The 22,383-nt window shown below is 53.3% G+C and overlaps 6 protein-coding genes across 6 annotated transcripts in view; all 6 read left to right on the top strand.

Moving 5' to 3' along the window:
• Nucleotides 1-918: 918 nt before the first annotated feature.
• Nucleotides 919-1,911, top strand: PpBr36_05075 (uncharacterized protein; the record flags this gene model as incomplete). The annotated part of the gene is made up of 3 exons (XM_029892233.1): nucleotides 919-965; nucleotides 1,023-1,645; nucleotides 1,730-1,911. Coding segments are annotated over 3 exons (852 nt in total), but the record flags the coding sequence as incomplete, so codon positions are not given.
• Nucleotides 1,912-5,021: 3,110 nt separating this feature from the next.
• On the top strand, nucleotides 5,022-6,992 carry PpBr36_05076 (uncharacterized protein; the record flags this gene model as incomplete). The annotated part of the gene is made up of 2 exons (XM_029892234.1): nucleotides 5,022-5,401; nucleotides 5,534-6,992. 2 exons carry the CDS (start codon nucleotides 5,022-5,024, stop codon nucleotides 6,990-6,992), a joined length of 1,839 nt encoding a protein of 612 aa, XP_029749798.1.
• Nucleotides 6,993-7,189: 197 nt separating this feature from the next.
• Nucleotides 7,190-7,418, top strand: PpBr36_05077 (uncharacterized protein; the record flags this gene model as incomplete). The annotated part of the gene is made up of 2 exons (XM_029892235.1): nucleotides 7,190-7,335; nucleotides 7,370-7,418. 2 exons carry the CDS (start codon nucleotides 7,190-7,192, stop codon nucleotides 7,416-7,418), a joined length of 195 nt encoding a protein of 64 aa, XP_029749799.1.
• An 813-nt stretch (nucleotides 7,419-8,231) lies between these two features.
• On the top strand, nucleotides 8,232-14,207 carry PpBr36_05078 (uncharacterized protein; the record flags this gene model as incomplete). Its single annotated transcript, XM_029892236.1, has 15 exons — nucleotides 8,232-9,128; nucleotides 9,341-9,438; nucleotides 9,508-9,562; nucleotides 9,654-10,255; nucleotides 10,340-10,961; nucleotides 11,071-11,731; nucleotides 11,804-11,982; nucleotides 12,046-12,625; nucleotides 12,713-12,738; nucleotides 12,806-12,845; nucleotides 12,909-13,102; nucleotides 13,206-13,245; nucleotides 13,305-13,341; nucleotides 13,396-14,075; nucleotides 14,152-14,207. 15 exons carry the CDS (start codon nucleotides 8,232-8,234, stop codon nucleotides 14,205-14,207), a joined length of 4,767 nt encoding a protein of 1,588 aa, XP_029749800.1.
• Nucleotides 14,208-15,430: 1,223 nt separating this feature from the next.
• Nucleotides 15,431-18,439, top strand: PpBr36_05079 (uncharacterized protein; the record flags this gene model as incomplete). The annotated part of the gene is made up of 3 exons (XM_029892237.1): nucleotides 15,431-15,575; nucleotides 15,659-15,995; nucleotides 16,072-18,439. 3 exons carry the CDS (start codon nucleotides 15,431-15,433, stop codon nucleotides 18,437-18,439), a joined length of 2,850 nt encoding a protein of 949 aa, XP_029749801.1.
• Nucleotides 18,440-21,844: 3,405 nt separating this feature from the next.
• PpBr36_05080 (uncharacterized protein) overlaps nucleotides 21,845-22,383 on the top strand; it is a gene marked incomplete at both ends in the record, with an annotated part of 2,985 nt that continues 2,446 nt past the window's right edge. Inside the window, one exon of the mRNA XM_029892238.1 lies at nucleotides 21,845-22,329. Within this exon, the coding sequence (XP_029749211.1) occupies nucleotides 21,845-22,329 (485 nt within the window). The remainder of the gene's footprint in view (nucleotides 22,330-22,383) is intronic.

Below are 22,383 nucleotides of genomic sequence, written 5' to 3' on the forward strand. Positions count from 1 at the left end.
TGTCATTCGGCGAATCGATTCCGGACTGAGGGCAAAGCCAGAACGGAAAAAAGCGCGTAAGCTCTTTCTGTACCGTAAAGCCGAGGAAAGTACCATATAGCTTTCGTCAACAACGTTGGAAGGAGCGATGGCAGTGTGTGGAAAGCCCTCCAGGCCTCCAGCAGGAGTCCCTGACGTCAGGGCCTAGGCGCGAGCGCGCGACCTTTACTGATCCACACGGATGTGGCCTTGAGCCACGGCCGACTTTCTATATTACTTTTACTTTATTTACAGCAGGGGTAGTCGCTAACCGGAGTAGTTCATTTAGGTGGGTGTTATATTGACATTCTCCACAGCTTACACGTCCGTGTTGTATCTGCATATATCCCAAAACGACCCTGACAGCACGACTTTGGGATTGACGGAAATTTCCTGCCGTTCCCCGTTCAGCGGCTGCCTGCTCAAGTTTACGTAGCATTTATGCGCGGCTTTATATTGGCGACGATGCCCATATCATGTTCCAGATACAGGAATCCAGACCGGAGATAAGCACTGGCTCTCGGGATCTGCATAACCAGGCCAGACAGGGTTGAGTTTCTTCTCCTGCGATGTCTTGTGGGCGTATAGATAATTTCCCAGCCGGATATCGCCATCCCAGTGCAGGTGATACGGCTAAATAATCCAGGTGTCTTTGGGGCGGTATCGAGTTGAGCAAACACTGAAGGGGGCAGCAAAAGCCGCCAAGTCAATAAAATTCCGGTCTTATCTCCTGCCTGCTCTATAATTTGACTATGTGGCTCCCGCAACGTCCCGTAGAACTTGCTGTTCTGCACGGCAGTTGAGGTCCATGCTCCAGCACTGCCGTCTGACCTGACCGCATCCCTTTAGCTCAATATACTTTTCTGCAGCGCATTTCTTGTTTGCATCAGCTGATACAAGGCGAGATGCGGTTCCTGTGCCTCTGCGGCGCCTATGGCAGCTCAGATGTAAGTCAACTACAGCCCGGCCGGTATATGCCGACAGTTGCTGACCTCCATGCCTAGAAATTCCAAGTGCAGCTCGGTGAGCTCCCACGTCGTCGGCAGCACACAATCCACCAATCGAGTTACACTAACGGCAGCCTACCTGTTTCCCTTGGCAGCACCGATCGTGAGCGAGCTGACGTCGGACGACACGGCATCATTCCACTTCGTCCACGGACCCTGCGTCGCCGTGCCCCCCGAGGGCTTCAACGAATACTTTGGCAAGCCGCCCTACTACCGTTTCATCGAGCCGGACGAGGACACCAAAGAGACCGCTTCGGATGACATCCTGGACCGGATCCGGGACTTTCCCGACGGCGAGACGCCCGAGGACACAATGCGTGAGCTCATGACCGAGGGGCTCGCCACCAGCCACCGGTCCTTCCACGCCGCGCTCCGGTACCTGGTCGACATCATGGAGAGGGAGGGCCCTTTCGACGGCATCATCGGCTACTCGGAGGGTGCGACGGTCGCGGCGACGTTGCTGCTTCACGAGCAGAGGCGGCTCAAGAAGAAGAAGATCCAGCCCATGTTCAAGTATGCCATCTTCTTTGCCGGGTGGCCGCCCGTCGACCCTGAATCGCACTGGATGATCCTGGCGGACGAGAGCGACGAGATGATTACCATTCCGACGTGCCACATCAGTGAGTCTCGTATCGACGCTCGTCGATCGTGCAAGGGATAAAGATTCGCTGACTCTTGGCTCACGGAAAAAAAAAAAAATACAGTCGGCTCTCTCGATCCCTACGTTCACGGTTCCATGGCGCTGTACAATGTATGTGACCCCGACAAGGCGTACCTGTTTGACCATGCCAAGGGACATACGCTGCCACGCGATAAGGACACCGTCAAGGAGTTGGGTGACGTTGTGAGGGCGGCCAAGAAGGAGTATCGGATTGGTCTGCTCTAGACGGGCTGCCAAGAGTGGAGCTTTTCAGAGTGTCTCGTTGTTTGCGTACGATTCTGTGACTTTTGCGACGGTATCGAAAAGAAGAGAAAAATATTAGGGGGTTCTTTTGTTTTGTGGTTTGCTGTTCTGAGTCTGTATCAACATCAACATGTCATTGATATCATGTACTGTCCGGTTAGATCCAATCACGCCTCCGCCGTCTTTGTGCAGGCATGTTTTCAAGAGGTGACGACGTGAAACTAGAATTTTCTTTGGTGGATGGTCCCTGTGTTTCACAAGCAGGTTGCAATTTGGACGGGGATCTGAAGGCGCATGGAATTGGGGCGCCACGGGTTGAGCTATAGCTGCCCCTGTTGATTCATGCTTGGATTATGTGATTATTTTCAGGGTTAAGACTTGATGTATATAAATATCTTGGTAGTAAGCTTATTGGGGCCCAAATATCTGATTTTGAAACCCCCTTTTCAGTCCCTGAATATATCACATCACCATTTATTTACAGCGCAGCCGGAGAAATGCCTCATTTTGTTGATGGTGGTTAATTTCATAAGGAGCCGGAATCGGAGGGTAGCTTGATTTCTACGGTCACAACGGTGGAAAACGGCCATTGCGGCTGTCATAGCAGTAATTTTATTCTTGGTGGTTGTCCTTATTGAAGGCTAAGATAATTCAAACTCGATTGATGTTTTAAAGTCATCGACCCAAATCAGCTTGTGGGAAAGCTATTCAACCAAACACAAATGTTAAATAACGTTGGGCTCCACATCTCCGACCCCCCTAAAGTCCGGCCCCTAAAAATATCTACTCAGCCACGTCAACCCTTTGTTTTATTTTATAAATATCTAGACGAACTTTTCACTTTAGAACTTGCATTTTGAAGATTCTTGCTCCAAACTTTCCAATGAAACAGTACACTGAAAATCAGCTTCTTGCTGCCATTTCTGACATAAGAAATGGCAAATCAGTTCACAAAACCTCGCAAAAATGGGGTATTCCTCGGAGTACCCTTCACGATCGTTTAAAGGGGGCCCAGTCAATTCAACAAGCGAAAAGATTTTGTCAAAGGCTTTCACAGGAGCAGGAGACCTATTTGGCAGATTGGGTACTTGCGCAGGCCGCGTTAGGCCTTCCGCCAACGCATCAAGAACTACGCTATTTTGCGGAACGAATTCTTCAGGCCGCCGGAGAAAGAAAAAGCCTTGGGAAACATTGGGTTAGCCGTTTTATAGCCCGATATCCAATTTTGAAAACCCAAAGGCCCCGGCGAATAGAAAATGCCCGGGTTAATGGGGCTACAACCGAGGTAATTAAATCTTGGTGGTCCTATTTGAAAAATCCCGTTATCGATACTATAAAACCGGCCAACCGTTGGAATATGGACGAAACAGGTATAATGGAAGGCAAAGGATCTAATGGCCTGGTGTTAGGGCGTAATAAAATCCGGCCATTACAGCGAAAAGAGCCTGGAACGCGGGGTTGGACGAGCATAATCGAATGTGTATCAGCTACGGGGGCTGTTATACCTCCCCTCGTTATATTTAAGGGGAAAAACGTACAGCAACAATGGTTTCCAGCTGATTTAAGTCCTTTCGATACCTGGCAATTTCATGCAACAGAAAACGGGTGGACAAATAATGAAACAGGTATCGAATGGTTAAAAAAGGTGTTTATTCCAAATACCCAACCTTTAACTCCTGAAAAGCGTTTATTAGTTCTCGACGGCCACGGATCACACGTCAGCGACGAGTTTATGCTTGTTTGCCTCCAAAATAATATTCAGCTTTTATATTTACCTCCTCATTCGTCGCACGTTCTTCAACCGTTGGATTTATCGGTTTTTGGGCCGTTAAAGGAAGCTTATCGACGTCACCTGGGATTTGTAAACCAGTTTTGCTGTTCAACGGTTGTTGGGAAACGAAACTTTCTACTTTGCTATCGAAAAGCCAGATCAAAAGCATTTATAGCAAAAACCATTCAATCTGGTTGGCGTACGACGGGGTTATGGCCGGTGAACTTGGCAAAACCACTTTTAAACCCGTTTTTATTAGAAAATAGCAACGCCAACGTCGAAAAAGGTAGAAATAACGGCTTCCAAAGGGATAAAACACCGGAAAGCCCAAACCAAAAAATTAACGACCAATCTTTACTTATTTGGAAAACCCCTAAAACGACCCGAGATATTCGACTTCAACTACAGGAAATTTCCCGGTCCGAAAAAAGTAACGCCACTTCACGGCTTTTGTTTGCAAAAGTCCAAAAAAGCTTCGAAACCAAGGATATCTTATTGGCTGAAGCTCAGCAAAAAATCAGTTTGTTAAAAGCAAAATTGGAGGCGGTACGGCCGGTCAAAAGGAAAAGGGTAATTCCGGATCCCAACGAGCTTTTGGTCAGCAAAAAAAACGTTTATGAAGCACAGGAAAATAATAGGGACTGTTTAGAGGATTTGAACGATGGAGAAGAGGTTAGCGAACCGGGAGAGCCTGACAATGATTGTATTATTGTGCGTTGATAGGTTTACATTTAAATCGGTTTATAAAAGGGGTATTTCGTCGTTACATTTTTCAAGGGGGCCGGACTTTAGGGGGGTCGGAGATGTGGAGCCCAACGTTAAGTCTTTCCGTATCAAGTGATAAGAACGCTTATTTTATTAAATACCTCTACCTTGTAGGATGAAGAAGCTGGTTCAAAATTCAAGCTGGCACATGATAAACAGAACCATAATTTCGTTTCATGAGTATATGACGAAGCTGGATTATTCTGCCTCAATGCTGTGTACTATGCATTACTTGATTAGGATTTTAAACATATAATTTCTTTTATGATAACTGTGTACAGTTTGATATACCAAGACGTTAACAATGAATGAAACAAAGATTGAGGAAAAACATCGCACCTCCTTTCATTTTAAGCTAGTCTAGCATTCGTTGGCAGCCTGGCTGAGGAGGGGTTCGCGCAGGTAGACGAAGGCGGGGCTCACCTCTCCTGTTTGGCCAGCAGCGGACAAGCGGGTGACGATGATGATGGAATTGATGCTCGGCAGCCAGATTGAATTTGTTTACCATCAAACATCGCGTTAATAGACTGACAATCTTGGAAAAATCTTTCTCAAAATGCCGGGCCACACCTCTTCATCGCCCTTGGTCAACCTGCCCCTTGACGTCCTCGTCCTCATATTCCCGCGCCTGGACGCCAAGAGCTTCCTCGCCCTGTGCAGCACCTGCAAGGCGTTCCAGCAGCCCTCGATCCGCCTGGATCCCAGCTACTGGAGCGCCCTCACCCGCGACACCTTCCGGGTGCCCAACCAGCCCATCGTCCAGCACGACGGCCTGCGCTGGCAGAGGATGTATCGCCGCCTCCTCCGGGACGCGCGCGCCTTCACCTGGGGCGAGAACGGTAGCGGCAGGCTGGGCCGCAACTCCCGCCAGGTGCCGGATCCAAACGAGATGGATGCCGTGCGGGGCTTGGGGATAATTGCCGACATGCAGTGCGGGTAGGTTTGCGACTTTGCGCGCAGATCCACGCCTTGGTTTTTATCGAGTTGGGATGGAGTATGCGGTATTTGGAGATTGGGGTTTGTTTAGGCCTTTTTCTTTTTTGCGCCCTGCTAATGACGCATGCACAGCGGCTGGTCGACTACCCTTTTGACGTCTACCGGCGAGCTGTATTCTACGGGTGTCCTGGACGGCGAGAGCATGTATTATGGAACCACCCGAACACAGGCCACGCGACTCGGGTTTCCAGATTCTCGAGACCAAAACCTCAACCCTGCGACCCTTAGCATCCGTCAGTTCTCGTCGGGAAGAAAGCACATCCTGGGTCTTTCAGACACCGGCCGCATCTGGTCTTGGCATGATTCCACCAAGCCTGCCAGGCACATTTTGCTGTCTGGCGTTGATATCACAGAGATTGACACGCCCCAGACATCCGGCAGGGACCGTGGGCGTGTGAAGCGAGTAGTTGCAGGCTGGAGCCGAAGCTCTGCATATATTCAGGGCCATGGTATCGTCGTTTGGAGAGATGTTTTTGGCATCATGGACAGAAGGGGTGGAGATGGTGGTGATGATATCATTGACAATGACATTGTCATTCCCCGGACTAGTTACCAACATGGAATAGATCTCGCTGATCAGTCGGAAGCGGACCGTGCAGTCGGTCAAGAAGTTGGGGTCGTTTGCAATCACATCGTGCTGGCCGACTTTGTAGTTTTTGTCACCGACTTGGGCAAGGTCTTTTGCGTCAAGCTTCAGCGTGATAACCAGGTCGAGGACATCCTGGAACTCCGCGCTCTGCGCAGCAAAGACTCTGTGGTGGACATTCAAGGCTCACATCTACGGTTTGGAGTTCTCAAGCGCGACGAAGTTGTCATAGTCCACCAGGACTACCTCCAAGCCTGCTGGGACGCCCGCGGAACGAATCCAGAGCAGACGGGGATCTCGGGGCTGCTGATGATTCCGGCACTCCAGAAAGGCGACGTTATATCCTTAGCCTTTGGGGACTACCACTTCCTGGCACTGCACGCCAACGGGCGCATCACTTCGTACGGCACCGAGTGCTACGGGTGCGGCTCCCTTGGCTTCGGCTACCCCGGAGGCGCCGGTTTCTTGCGCGGCGTCCGTACACACCGTGGCGATTGTAAACTTTTGCCGCACGCATACACGAATGGCCGACGCGTCGTGTTTGGAGAAGCCATGATGTCGTGGCTGTCAAGCATGCGGTTTGGCGGACCAGACCCCGAAGAAGCGATGGATCGTGCCAGGAGCGTCGATCCGGGTGACATGACCGTCCAAGGAGAGGTAAGCGAGTGGATCGAGCAGCAGCTGCAAGTATGGGAGGATCTGCCGGACCAGATCGGCGACGATGGGCTCGGCAGGTATTTTGCGCTCGGGGTCTGCGCTGCCGGATGGCACTCCGGGGCATTGCTTCTGGTGAACGACGAACTAGGTAATGAAATACCTGAAATGTTCAGGGACATGAGGTTTCCTCGACTACGTCTCAGCGACGGCAGGGAGATGGAGGGAACAAAGGACTTTGACGATTGGCCTTTTGGACGCCCAGAATGGGATCTTAGCATTCGTCTGTAATTTTGTACGTGGTTTTGTCTCAAGTCTGAGTTACTGCCTATCATTGTCGCGTCAGATTTCTTGATCTACCATATAGACAGGTGAAAAAAAGCACTATGATATCTCGACTTTGCATCAGGGCAGAGCCAGAACGAAACAGCAAACAACACATACACCGGCCCGATCCTACCCCAGCTCGGCTGCCGCTCTCTGCACAAATGGAAGAGCAACACGACGAATCTGTGCCAGAAGCTAGGCTACGCATCTTTTGCGCTCGGATACACTTGCGGTATGAACAAGCCGAAAAGCACGTGGTCGGTCTGCCTGGTATCGTCCCGTTCGAGGCGGTTGTCATTCAGGGCCTGTGAGTTTGCCATGCAGCTTCGAAATTTCTGCAGGAAAGGGATAATTCTCCGCGAAGGCGTTTATGCTTCCGACGCGGCATAGCTTATCGGGAATTTGGGTGCTGCGTTGCAGCATCACATTAGGCAAGCGGCAGACGATTTACCGGCTTGTCAAAATGGCATTCAGCCGGGACTTGCTCCCGTGGCACCCCCAACACCCGTGGCGTCTCATTTACGGATGTCTCCTGCATGCTAAGGTCACCCCTGGATTCTGCGTATCATTAATTTGCGCTTGTCAATCGTGTGTCGGGGCTGTCAAAATGCGGTGGTTATCAGGCACAACTGTTATGGGATGTCTGGTACTATGCTTCTGTGCTGGTGTTATAGCCCAGTTGGCGATTAGCTTGCGCATCCGGCTGTGCTGTCTGTAGTCAATTCGTTCGCGGACTTTTTCACCATGGTAGGCAAAGCAGGATGCGTTGTAATCTTCCAAATCAACCAATCATCAATCTGCTGCTCAGCGGTTATAAGCCAGTCCTTGTATTGCCGGGTTTGACATTGGTTCCACCAAGCTTCCTAGACGCCGGAGCCTTATGCATTTCCGGGCCTCCATGCTTGTGGCCGTTCACGGTCCAGATCATTCATACCTGTGCCTGACAGGGCCATGAATGTGTCGTGTCTTTGCGTACCGTTTCTTCTCGATTGGTATCTCTTCCAGTCAACACTGTACTTGCTCACCAACACGACGTACATGTGAGAGCTGGAGCTGGCCACCTTTAGATTATTGTATTGTGAAGTCAAAAATATTGTCTTGATTAAGCACTGGTAAAGACATTGATACTGAGAAAAGCATCTTTTTCTTCATTTCCTCCTTTTGCCCTCACCCTGTTGTCTTTTTTTTCCGCCACTCGCAACAATGGCCGACGACCGAGGTATCTCACCGCCGCGAGGATCTGCAAGTCCTGTCGTTCCTGCACTGCCAAAGATGGAGGAGGACCAACGCTTGCCCCCGGCCGGTCCGAAAAGTGAAGACGGCTATGGCGGTGAGAGATCACGAATGAGCGATGGCGAAGTTTCAGACGAAGGGAGCAAGGTATCACCGTCTGTAGATCCACCACCTCCAGCGACTGTAGCGGATAACACGACGGCCTCGTCATCTGTACCGGCAGCCAATACCGAGACTGCCTCTTCAGATAGTTCATCACCTCAGTCCGAGACGGTCAGTGTCGCGACGGGTCCGTCAATGCCGAACGTCAACGAATGCGAGGCTCTTTCATCAGCTGCCTCGACGCACCCTCACGGAGAAACAGAGGATATGGCAAATCACACTTCTTCAGCGACTAGATCACCGCTTCAGCCGCTGCAGTCCAACCCCATAACGTTGTCGACCCAGCACCCGCCGATAACCCTGGCGCCGCTATCGTCGGCCTCGGATGGCCGGAATATGCTTTCTGATAGATCATCCGACGCGACTTTGATCTTCTCCAGAACAGAGAGCGGTCCAGCAGCTCCTCAGCAAGCAGCCGGGGCAACGGCCACGGGCGGGAAAGGAGCTGCGGCGCTCTGGGCAGCTCGCCGGGGTGCGGCCGGTGCGGTCGGTGCAGGAGCTGCTGGACTTGGAGTAGGAGCTGGCTTGGCAAGTCCAGCAGGTGGCCTCGGCACGGGTGTTTTGCCCGCAGCAGCAGCAGCTGGCGCAACGGCTGGGGCGGTCGCAGCAGGAAAAGCCGAGTCTGGTCCTGGCCTTCAGAAGGCGGACCACAAGACCACCTTTAAGCATTTTTTGGCAGGTTTTTATCTACGTCTTGCAATTTTTGTTGAAATCTTGCTGACTGATGTGTTGTAGAGAATCTTTTCCTATTCGACCCTTGGCGATCGACTGATTCTGTCCGTGTCTGTCCTGGCGGCTATTTGCTCGGGGGCTGTTATGCCCTGCATGAACATGGTTTTTGGTACGTCTTGAACATTGGGTCGATATCTTGATGGATTGTGAAGATCTCTTATATATGGGAGCAAATATTCACTTAGTGTCCAGGACGCGTGTTTGCCTCGTTCACGGCGTACTATCACCAGAATGGACGCACCCTCACCAACGAGGATTTTCGCAACTTGATTCTGGAATGCGTGTAAGTCCCATTCACAGACTTTATCTTCAGCAAATAAAAAAAGTCATTACTGATGGCTTTATCACCCAGTCGATACCTCGTCTACCTCTTTGTCGCCCGCTTCATCTTCTGCTACGTCGCCTACGTAAGTGTCAACATCCCTCCAAGTAAACCTCCAAGTAAAGCTCCAAGTAAACCTCCCTTGGACCTGGCCGACTAATACCCTGCCCCTCCAGCTCGGCTTCCGCATGGTAAGCCTCCGCATCTCCGCCACCCTCCGCCTGCAATACCTGCAAGCGGTGCTCTCGATGCGCGTGTCGGCCCTCGACGCCCTCCCGCCGGGCCAGACCGCGGCCGTCATCACCATGCTGGCCTCGACGCTGCAGCAAGGCATCTCGGAGCGCGCCGCCCTGTGCGTGCAGGCGACGGCGCTCATGGTCGCGGCGCTCGCCGTCGCGCTGTCGCACAACTGGGAGCTGGCGCTGGTCACCTGCTCGGGCGTCGTGCTCATCGCGGCCGTCTACGCCGCCACCACGCCGCTGCTCGTCCGCGCCTTGAACGCCGTGCAGGCCTGCGAGGTCCGCGCCAGCGCCGCGGCCGCCGAGGCCTTTGCCGCCGTCAGGATGGTCGCGGCCTGCGGGGCCGAGGGCAGGATGGCGCGCCGGTACGACGGCTGGGTCGACAGGGGCGCCGAGCAGGGGATGCGGCTGCGGCCCGTTTTGGCGTGCCAGCAGGCGCCTGTGTTTTTTGCCATGTATGCCACGTTTGCGCTGTGTTTTTGGTACGCGCTCAAGATGTACATGGAGGGCCGCATCGACTCCCCGGAGAGCATGATTGTGTGAGTACTCGATTCTCTTTTTTTTTGGCGTCTCGCGGCGCTTCTTCTTTTTGTCGAGGCTGACGTCACGCCCACATAAAACAGTGTCCTGCTCTGCGTCATGATGCTTACCGGTTCCGTCTCGGCCCTGACGACCCCGATCGCCGCGGCCGCCCGCTCCGCCAACGCAGCCGCCGTCTTTTACCGCGTCATCGACGCCCCGCGGCCCAAGACGGACGGCCTGTCCGGCCCAGACGCGGCGCCCTTCGCGTCTGGGGATATCGTCCTGACGCACGTCAACTTTGCCTACCCGACGCGGCCGCTGACAAGAGTGCTCTCGGACCTCTGCGTGCGCTTCCCGGCCGGCAAGACAACGGCCATCGTGGGCCCGTCCGGGTCCGGCAAGAGTACGGTCGTGGCGCTGCTGGAGCGGTGGTACGAGATGGACGGCGACCCCGTGGGCAACATCGGCGTGCTCTGGCTGAGGAACGGGACGGTGGCGGCGGGCGGGAAGGCGCTCAAGGATTTTGATTTGTGCTGGTGGAGAAGCCAGATTGGGCTGGTGCTGCAGGAGCCCTTTCTGTTCAACGACAGCATTTTCCAGAATGTTGCATACGGCCTGGTCGGCACGGAATGGGAGGGAGTCGGCGACCAGGAGAAGACCAAGCTCGTCCAAGAGGCCTGCAGGACTGCTTTTGCCGAGGAATTCATCACACGCCTGCCCGAAGTGAGTTTCCCTACCCGCTCTCCCTGAGCTCCTGCAAACCCCAGCCCCCTTCCCGAGACGCACGCTCCTCCCCCGATTCCATCACGACTAACATCAGCCGCCTGACCAGGGCTACAACACACTCGTGGGCGACGCGGGCATAAAGCTGAGCGGCGGGCAGCGGCAGCGCCTGGCCATCGCGCGCGCCATCGTGCGCCGGCCCAAGATCCTGATCCTCGACGAGGCCACCAGCGCCATCGACCCCGAGGGCGAGCGGCTGGTGCAGGCGGCGCTCGAGGGCGCGGCGCGCGGCCGCACCACCATCGCCATCGCGCACCGGCTGTCGACCATCCGCAGGGCCGACTGCATCGTCGTCCTGCGCGCCGGCGTCGCCGTCGAGCAGGGCACGCACGACCAGCTGATGGCCAGGGGCGAGGGCGGGGTTTACTTTGGGCTCGCGACGGCGCAGCAGCTTGGTGGTGGTGGCGGTGGGGATGGGAATGTGTCGGCTGGTGGGAGCGTCGAGTTGGATGAGAAGAATCGGGGTAATGGTGAGGAAAAAAGTAATGATGACGTTTTGGACGAGGGAAAGAAGGAGAGCAATGAGGATGTCGCGGACGTTTTGCATGATTTGCCTGAACCAAGACTGTTGGGAAAGGAAAGGAATTCGACCGACTCGGCACCAAAGAAAAATAGAGGGCTGCTTGGAAGCTTTGGAATGCTGTTACGGGAGCAGATGGGTCACTGGCCGTGGTATCTCATCATGGCGCTTGGGGCTGTGGGGGGAGGAGGTACGTTCTCACAACAAGCGACTCCTTGTTGGCTTTTGTGACTTGAATGCTGACGCTTCTTCCTGCTGGCAGCGAGTCCTGCACTCCAAGCATATCTCTTTGCGAACCTGGTCACTCTCTTCCAGCTCTGGGGCGATTTCGCACGACTAAGAGCTGCGGCGAACTTCTGGTGCCTCATGTTTGTCATGCTGGCAACCGGCGTGGGCATCAGCTATTTTGCGCTGGCGTGGTCAGCGACCAAACTATCATTTGTGGGTGTTCATTTATTAAGCTCTCCTACCTCCCCAAGCCAACACTGACGTGGACCGCCATAGTACATCATCCCCCACTACCGCAAAGAGTACATCCGCAACATGCTCTCCAAGCCCATCTCCTTCTTCGACGACGAGGCCAACTCGACCGGCACGCTCGCCGCCCGCCTGGCGACGGACCCGACCCAGCTCCAGCAGCTGCTGGGCATGAACATGGGCTTCGTCGTCGTGTCCGTCCTCTCGGTCGTCGGCTGCCTCGCCATCTCCTTCTACTTTGGCTGGAAGCTGACGGCGGTGACGGTGGTGACGACGCTGCCGCTGATCCTCGGCGCGGCCTTCTTCCGCGTCCGCTACGAGAAGCGGCTCGAGGTGATGGGCGCGGCCGTGTTTGCCGAGAGCGCCAAGTTCGCGACCGAGAGCGTCGGTGCTTTCCGCACCGTGTCGTCGCTGACGCTGGAGAAGCCCATCTGCGAGAGGTACAGGCTGCTGTTGGAGAGGCACGTCAAGCAAGCGCTGCCGAGGAGCGCGGCTTCCACTGTGCTGTTTGCTTTGAGCGACAGCATCGCCCTGCTTTGCATGGCCTTTGTGCTGTGGTACGGGGGCAAGTTGATGGCCGACCACGAGTATTTGCCGTTTCAGTATAGTGAGTACCTCTTTTTTTTTTTTTGTTTTTGTTTTTCTGCAAACGGGGGGAAAATTTGGAGCGAGCTGCTGACTTCAAGCTGTCAAGTTGTTGTATACATTGCCGTTTTGCAGGTAAAAAGCTCCCGAACACAAAGAAAGGAATTACCTCACCAGTGGGCTAATGTTTCTGGCAATCAAGGGTGGAATGGGTGCTGGTCAATGGCTCAGTTACGCACCGAGTAAGTCGGGCACACATTTACCATACCGACCAGAACCCCTTTTCTGACAGTCCACCTTGGCAGACATCGCTCAAGCGACTGTAGCGGCCAACCGAATTGTAGACTTGAGGAGCACTGAAAAGAGCGACAACCAACTTTCCCCCCGGCACAGGGGCGACTTGGGCCAAGGAGAAAAGGGTGTCAAGCTTGAGTTCAAGAACGTTTGGTTCCGATATCCGACCAGAGACGTGCCAGTACTAAATGGCCTTGACCTCACTGTAAGTTTTTTTTTTTTTTTTTCTTTTTTTGTTTCGTTCTGCGAAAGGCCAAGATACGGGCAGACGACCATCTTCTGGTAAACTACTAATAGCAAGTTTGCAGATTGAACAAGGCCAGTTCGCCGCGGTGGTCGGGCCTTCTGGTATGTAGTCTGACTGACAAACAGCCTTGTATGAGCGGGAGCTAATTCTTGTGTCCCAGGGTCCGGGAAAACGACGGTCATTTCACTGCTCGAAAGGTAAACGAACCAGCAGAGAACTCAACTGCCAAGTACACACTAACACCCTACAAGGTTCTACAAAGCAAGCACGGGAAGCATTCGGTGCAACGGCGTAGAGATATCACACATCTGCCTACGAGACTACCGCCGAGCGATATCCCTCGTAGCCCAAGAGGCATGCATATTCGACGGCTCCATCCGGGAAAACATCCTGCTGGGCGTGGAGGAGGACGAGATGCCGGCCAACAAGCTGGAAGAAGCTCTCGTCCAGGCCTGCTGCGACGCCGAGATCCACGACTTTGTCACCTCGCTCCCGGAAGGGTACGAGTCGCGGGTGGGCACGAGGGGAGTGGCGCTGTCCGGCGGGCAGAAGCAGAGGCTGGCCATCGCCAGGGCCCTGGTCAGGAACCCGAGGCTCCTGCTGCTGGACGAGGCGACGTCCAGCTTGGATTCGGAGACGGAAAAGGCTGTCCAGGCTGTCTTTGAGAAGACCAAAGGGTCGAGGACGATGGTTGTCGTGGCTCATCGGCTGGCGACTGTGCAGAATGCCGATGTCATCTTTGTGCTTGGCGAGGGCAAGGTGGTCGAAAGGGGCAACCACGCTTCTCTTCTCAAGAAAAAGGGGGTCTACTACCAGATGGTAAGTGCCCAGCCTCCCTTCTCCGAGGATATTCCGGGGGTGCGCACCAATGCAACCCCTCGGAGAAGCCTTGTTTTGTCGCAGCATCGTACTCCGTTGGAGCTAACTGTCGGTGAAGTGCCAATCACAGCTTTTGGATAAGTAGCGATCCAATGATACAGATCAATCAAATCTTCTTTTTTTTCTAGAGAAACCTGGCATGCAGAGTGATGTGACTGCTTGGTATGCGTGTGATGTGATGTGAAATTTTCTTTCGAGTCATGACCCATACTTTGTGCATTGAAAATTCGTTTCCTTCTTTCTTCGTCATCTTGTGTTTATTATCTTTTTTTTTTTCTCCCTCAAATCATTGTACGAAATAAAGACTCAAATTTCCCTGATTTTTCCAAGATTCAATTGTTTCTTTTGTTGCCATGTTTCGCGTCTGATCGTTAGTCGATTAGTCCAATCATAATTCGCCAGAGGCACAGAAACAATCTGGACACAAACTGTACTTCAATTCTTCGAAACGCTTCCTACCGGCCAAAATTTAAGACCGTTGCTGTTGCTGCATAGTACAAAAAGAACATCTATGAAACTCCATCTTGATTCCCTCATCTTTCAGTCTGGCCTCGTCATTCTTGGTGGATCCAGGCGGTAAGCCAACCAACAGCAGCTGTCATGGCGACTCAGCCCGGGGCCCATCCCCACCGACTTTGCCTCAGCTTGCAACCCAAGGCCGGCTTGAATCTTTCCTTTGTTGGTTCTCGAAGTTCCTCGACCATATTCTACGGCCATCAGGCCCCTGCCCTCTGTTTAAGAGTGGAGAGGTGTACCAAAAAGGACTTGCAGAATCGAATCTGAGATCGAATCCTGCACGGCGGTATTTTGTCACGCGAGGGGCTGCTCCCGGGGTCTCGGAGGCCAGGGGGCTCCACGCTGCCGGGCGCTTAAATGGCAACAATCACTCGCCATTCGCCCAACGGCACAACCCAGCCCCTCACGCTAGTGCCCCTTCTCTTGTTAGTCCTCCTCCTATCACATCCCGCTTACGCCCATTCTCGCGACCGGTATTTACTGACTTGGATATTTGTTGGTGATGGCTTGAAGTAATCAGCCCGGGACCACGAAATAAACCTTGGTCCAACAATGGATAACGGTCAAGATGGGTGGCAGAAAGTGTCACACCACCACCCCCCGTCGAGGTCTTGTCGGGTAGTACAGTTCCATCTCTCTTTAAGGCATCATCTGCGTCTCGGAGGCTGCTCCGAGTGCCCCTCCATCCATCTTTTCTCCCGCCAAGATCTGAATTCGCTCACAAATGCCTGCGATCATATATCCAAGCGAGTGCTGAGAGTCGACTGCCCTAGGGTTTTTTTTTTTTTTTTTTTTTTTTTTTTTTTTTTTTTTTTTGTTTTGTTTTTGCCACATATCTCGGTACCTTGGGCTGGAGGCATCTTTTGGCGACCTGGGTCCCTACCTGGCAACATGAAGATCGCATGTCTTCAGTTCGCACCCCAGGTGGGGGATGTCGACAACAACCTGAACCGGGCGGATGCGATCCTCAGCAAAACTCATCCTGCGCAGTTGGAGCATCTCGACCTGCTAGTCCTCCCGGAGCTTGCTTTTACGGGTATGGAGTTCCGTTTGCGAACCCCCGTCGATGCTGATAGACCAGAGCATAATGATTTGCTAACAGGCAGGCACTCTGGCTAGGTTACAACTTCAAATCCCTAAACGAGATATCACCATTCCTGGAGCTATCGGGCTTCGGCATCAGCTCGCTATGGGCCCGAACCACCGCCCTGAAGCACAACTGTCACGTCGTGGTCGGTTACCCAGAAAAGGTCGACGTGGAACCCATCTGGCCCACGTCTCCAGAGTACTACAACTCTTGCATCATGGTGGACGGCGAGGGCGAAACGGTCGGAAACTACAGGAAGTCGTTTCTCGACGTGGACGAAAGGTGGGCCCTCGAGGGGAGAGATGGCTTCTACGATGATGAAGTTGATGGGCTTGGAGTGGTTGCTATGGGTATTTGCAGCGATATCAAGTACGTACAGACCCAGTGGTGCTTGCAAGTCCCCAACAGCCCTAATCGGCCAGCTCTACTGACACACCCTCCCCAGCCCGTACAAGATGGAGGCTCCCTGGGCCTCCTTCGAGTTCGCATACCATGCACTCGACGCAGAAGCTCAGCTGGTGATAGTGACCATGTCGTGGCCGACGCAAGAGGATGTTGGCCAGTACAGCTGCCAACCCTCGGAGCCAGATATGGCCATGGTGGTGTATTGGACCGAACGCCTGGAGCCCCTGATACGGGCCGAAAGCGACGAGGAGATAATAGTCGTCTTTTGCAACAGAACCGGCACAGAAGGCGATATGACCTACGCCGGGTCGAGTGCTGTGCTTGGCATCAAAGGAGGGGAGATTTCCGTTTACGGGGTTCTAGGTCGAGGTGTTAAGGAGCTCCTGGTTGTGGACACTGATGATCCGCCTGTGGCGAAGCTAGTCGACAGCTCGAGATCGACAGCCTTTGACATCACAGAGAATCCTCGCGTCGCAGAGGAACAGGAGCCCATCGCAATGGGCCCAGCCCTTTTGAAGTCTACGCGGTCTAAATCGCCCTTTGCTTCACCGGAGCCCCCGAAAAAGAATCCGAGTAATTTACTCAAAGTTCCAAAATCATCATTAGACCCTAATCCTGCCCCACAAAAGCCTCTAGCCAGTTCCAAGTTGGACACAAAGCCCGCCGTGGCGCCTCTGCACACATCTTTTCCACGTCACGGAACGCCCATATCAGCCGAACCGGATGCACAGAGCACTCAGCAGAACTCTCCAGACACTGCGAATGAAACCCCGCAGACGGCTAAACTCGAAGCCGCCCGACTGACGTCGCCGATCGACCAGCGCGGCCCGTCCATCGGTATGCGACGTTCAGCGGCTGCCCAGTGCCTCACCATCAACACGCACGTAGATACCATGTATAGGAAGGTCACCAAGGCCGAGCCGGCGTCAGCACCCAGTCGCAGCCATCAGCCAGGGTCTGCGTTGTCTCCTGCGGCCAGGATGCCCAAGAGCTCAGTGCTCATCTCGCCGCCTCTGCCCAGCGATTTGTCCTCGGTCAACAGCCCTCTTCTCGAGACGCCCACTGGTCCCAGCCCTCTGCCGGATGACTTGCGGCCCAAGTGGGACTTTTCTGCCGATTCCTCACAGTACCTCGCCGGGCTGAAACCCCTGAGCCCTTCGAGATTCGGCCGCACACATCCGACCGCGACCGGCTTCCTGACGTCTCCTCGCACTCCAGAAACGCCATATCCGGAGCTTTTCGAAGACACCCCTCAGGAGGACTACCCTGGAGTATGGCGACGGAGGGGCAAAGATTCCAGCACTCTGGAGGCGTCAACAAAGCAGCGGCCAAGTTCGAGGTCGAGGAATGGCTCTGAATCCCATCGAAAGATGTCTAAAACGCCACAACCATTCACGACCAGAGACGGCGATATCGACTCCCCCCGGCCGACGGAAGATCTTGGAGGCGATGCCAATCGCCCATCGTCGATGAGGCGACGTTCCAAAGGAGGTGGTCGTGCATCACCTCGGCAGGAGCTACTCAAATCGTATAGGAATCGTGGCAGCGACTCGACCTGCATCCCCATCGCCGCAAGCCCAAGCGTGTTCCAGACTAAATTCGCGCCTGAGGATATCAGGACGCAGCCCAAACCACAGCGCACAACACCCACCCCGATGAAGCAAAGAGAGAACGGAGCCATCTCGGTGCCGACGACGCCGGGAGCCAGTCTACCTCGCAGAGTCAGGTCCCCACCTCAACAGCGAGCACTGCGACCAGCGCCTTCACTACCTCAGCTTACCGAGAAACGCTCGAAATCACCCGCGGACCTCGAGCTGCCCCCGGATCCCCCTCGGCGAAGCAAAAGCCCTCGGGAGCGATCGACCCCTGGCCCTACGCCCGGACCCAATCGCAGCCGATCCGAAGCGCGCCAGGGCGCCGTCCGGACCAGGAACCGCTCTTCCACCGCCTGCGCCACCGCCCAGCCCTCGGCCGCCGAGACCGCCGCCCAGCAGGGCAGCCAGATCACCAGGCCGCACACCAGCCAGGGGACCCGCGGGCGCGTGTCCCCCTTTCCCGTGCTGCCGCGGCACGCGCGACAGGCGTCGCAGCCCGCAGCCGAGACGCCCGATGCGGAGCGCTTTTCGAGGCGGTCTCGGAGTCGCGGCGAAGCCGCTGGAACCGCGCGCGGCACATCTTCCCCGCGTGCGTCGGCCGACAGGGCGGCGCACGACGACGACATCGTCGCGACCATAAGCAAGGTCAGCCGTGGCTGTCCCGCGCATTCCGGCGCCGCCACCGGTGTCCACTTGGCTGCCGATGGGCAAACGTACTCTATCGCCTTTTCCGAGGGGTTTCAGAGCCTTGCCGATGTCATCTTACCGCGAGCAAGAGACATTCGTGATGTGTCTGAGAAAAAGAGGAGCTGATTCATGCCCTTATTGAGTTCAGGCCTGAGGATCATTTTGATCTTTGGTCAAGTATATCGATGTACAACCATCTGATGTAGAACAGACTATGAAGTTATGTTTTAGACTTATGAACAAACGCATATATCTCTTCGATTCTCACTGATGATCTAGTAGTGGCCCATCATGATGCTTGGTACGCTTATCAATCAACCAAGTTTACACTTCTCTTCTGGGACTTATTGCAATCCTGTTGTGGACGCAAGATGCTTCAAGATATGGCGTCACGTCAGTGACCTCTCATTTTGTTCTGACTGACATCAGCACATCTGTTATACTCTCCCCCAAACCAATGCCGGCACCCACATCAGAACTTAAAATTTCTCAAATCCTTCACAAATCCTACACCACGCAAATACCACCCTCCTGCGACCGGCACCCTGCCTGCTCATAAAGCTTGGCCACCCGGCTATTCTCACCCAAGAAAACCATGCCACTCTTTCCAAGAATAGAGACGCACAACAACACATCGTGAGCAGCTTTGACCTTTATAGCACCGAGCCTCTTGCCAACTAGCGGTGTGGTGCAGTGCCAATCCCAAGCATTGGACAGGTGATCCACGCGGTTAAGACGATTGTACCCGCTAAGGAACTCTGATTATTGACGGATGGGGGAAGGGAGACGGAGATGCCCCTGTCGTGCGCAACACGGAGTTATAAATGGATTCTTGCAGCTTTTCGGAGCAGGGATTGTCACGTCTGATCAGTGGCCGCGCCTGATGAAACAGTTTGGGTCGCCCAGGACGTGCTCTTATTACCAACAACATCGCCCAAGCGGACCATAATCTCCTGAAAACCTGATTAGCAAGAGTGGCTACATTAAAGATTCGAGAGACTGGTCGCAGATCTGGCTATGTTACACGCATATGTATGTGGGCTATCGTCATTGACTGGAATTTATAAAGACAAGGCGAAATGTCCTCCCCTTGGCCCTTGGCAAGTATGGGTTGGTCATTGGGTTGGCGGCTAAGCGCAGCAAACGAGTCCTGAGCGCGCATTCGGGCCAACGCGACTCTGGCCGGGTTCTGGTGGCATTGGTTGGTTGACGCAGCTCTTCTTTCAAGGCCATATACCAATGCCTGTGTGTGGTTTATGTGTTATGTTTTATCTCGCAGACCCCCGGGGGCATTAAGGGAATGCAGCCGAACATTTCCCCAGTATGATAGAGGGTCCGTATCAACTGAGTGTCTTGACCGTGTGTTTGGAAATCGGAACAAGAGGGTCAAGTATTTTACGTGGGCTTGTAAATGGGTCTGCATCGCGGGACAGGAGTGTTTCCCATCCCCACGCTGCCAAGGCATTCTCGGCAAAAAGTCCATCCCAGAATGGCAACTGGTGGACTGAGGTGATGTGCTTGTGATTACAAGACACAGTGCCAAGCCACGCAATTTTGATGTCGCTCACCTTGGAAACAGAACACAGAGAAAATGAATAGTGTTGCCTCAATCTCAGCGTATCGCTCTGCAGCACATTAAAGCTTATCTGCCGTCCGAATATATGATACCTACAAGTGTTGATCAAAAATTCCAGCTGTGGTAAGCGATTTATGCAGGGTCGTGGATGCCAACAAGAGATCATAGGGCTCGGATCGGGGAATCGTGAGCTTCAGAATTCTTTGTTGGTAGCTGGACCCTGACGCCAGCGAATGTTGCTATTTCCGGACATTAGCACATCCTGGGCAGAAAGTCCCATGCTGTCATCCCACAGCAGAGAGTGGTTTCTTCGGGAAAGATTGCGGAACACTGGATTGATGAAACAATATAAGCGCGCAAGCCGACACGACCACATCTGGCGGCCATGCCTACGCATCCCCGAATGAGAAGATCAGAGTCGGTAACAAGTCAATTAGCCAGTGGGCAGGCCTGGCAAGAGATTGTCTGCCCAGGTTAACCGAAGCGCTCTTGGCGCTGTCTACATCGTGACGCGTTGGTTGACTTCTTGTACTGCGCCCCTTCGCAACCAGCCGAACACTTGACGTAGGACCAACTCACCAAGAAATCCCGTGCATTAGCACATATTATATTTAATCAAGGTTTTGAGTGGGAGGAGGTTGATGTTGCAATTCCATCTATTCGAGTTCCATGGGTAATATGACTATTGAGATTTGAGTTGCTACACGAAGATTTGAAGAATGTATTCGGCCCCCTCCGCGGGGTTTTTGGGGTGATACAATCTAGGTACATACATGTACCTTTTTTGATATTGATATGCACCAGGCGAAGTGTTATCATTTTGTCAACTGGGTTAGACAATTAGTTGGAAAACCAATCAGCAGAAGCTGTGATAAATTAGCGCTCAATTCTGGCAATTGTACCCTCATAGGAAACTGTGACGTGCAGTACACGCCCCTCAAGCTGCGCTGCTCAGTTGAAACAAACGGTGAGAGGAGCTGATGGCCGTCGTCCAGTAGCGCAAAGGTTCTCAAAAGTTGCAGCCGCAATACAATTTAAGCTACAAATCCGGTGCCATGATTGATGGGCGACCTGGAGTGACCCCTTGAATGTATAAAATTAGAAAACCCAAAGCCCTATAGGATTTTAGCATCAGGTTCCCCCTGCCAAGATGGGGTACTCCACACGAGAGTTCAATCCAATCGAGGCGAATGCCAAGTTTAAATGTCGGCGGCTACGCTGAGCAAGGGACCTCCTAAGCCAACCACATCATTGTGCCTGTTAGTTGATGCGAACCATCACATCAAATTTTTGGGATATCGAGATTTTTGACAGCATGAGGTCATCCCAGCCACCCCAAAAGTCTCCCAAATGATTGCGGTTTGCGCTCGCCATGGTGTTTTCAGGCCGCGGACAATGGAGATACCAAGAAACGAGCCAGCGCTTCTTGACTGCAGTCAAGCGCCCGCATCTGGCCGTCGATTGCAAAGACCACATTGACCCTAGTTGTCTCTTGATACACCAGGGAGATCAAGCTGATCTGCACATTTCGTTCCACTGTATTCATCCGTTCTTCCCATGTTAATGCTTCTTATCATAATTTGATATTCTGGCACTCATGTTAAGGCACCATTCCCCTTAAGATCCCTTCTCCGCATTTTCGTACTAAGATCTCGTACTCCACACCTTTCTCTCGTACTTCCATTCTCTCATTTTGTTTCGCATTTGTTACCCTAGCTTGCCTTTTTTTTTAATTCGTTCCGCATGTTCTTGCTGGGAAGAGACATCGGGGCTGAGGGCGACGTCTTCAACTGCTGACAGCGAAGTGCTTACGAGTCTTCCGCGTCCAGCGCTGCTCAGCCCGCCCCTGCTTTTTTACGCCATTAAAACCGGTAGTACCTTATTAATTAAACCTTCTCTCTGCAGGCAGAGATTTTTTCCTTTTGCACCACGGTGTATCACGGTAGCACTTGAACATGAGGATCGCGTGCCTTCAGTTCGCGCCGGTCTCGGGCGATGTCGACAACAACCTTAACCGAGCCGATTCGGTGCTTAACCGCTCGATGCAACCAGATCACGACGGGCTTGACCTTCTCGTGCTTCCAGAGCTTGCATTTTCCGGCTCCAAGTTTCGATCGTTACAAGACATCTCGCCTTTCCTTGAGCATTCGGGCTCCGGGATCAGCTCACTCTGGGCTCGGACAACTGCCCTCAAGTACAATTGTAATGTTGTCGTGGGATACCCAGAGAAAGTTGATATGAGACCAAAGTGGCCCACTTCTCCCGAATACTACAACTCATCAATTGTTGTCAGTTCTGACGGCGAGACTATTGCCAATTACCGGAAATGTTCCTTGTGGCCAGAGGACGAAAAGTGGGCGTTGGAAGGTCAGGATGGGTTTTTCGAAGACTACCTCGAGGGCATCGGAACTACCGTCATGGGTATATCCGCGGACATTATGTAGGTCTCGTCCTTCAATCCAGTCCTTTCCATACCACGCTCACATCTTTTTTT

The sequence above is a fragment of the Pyricularia pennisetigena genome, chromosome 6 (genome assembly GCF_004337985.1).
Source record: "Pyricularia pennisetigena strain Br36 chromosome 6, whole genome shotgun sequence".
Taxonomy (NCBI): domain Eukaryota; kingdom Fungi; phylum Ascomycota; class Sordariomycetes; order Magnaporthales; family Pyriculariaceae; genus Pyricularia; species Pyricularia pennisetigena.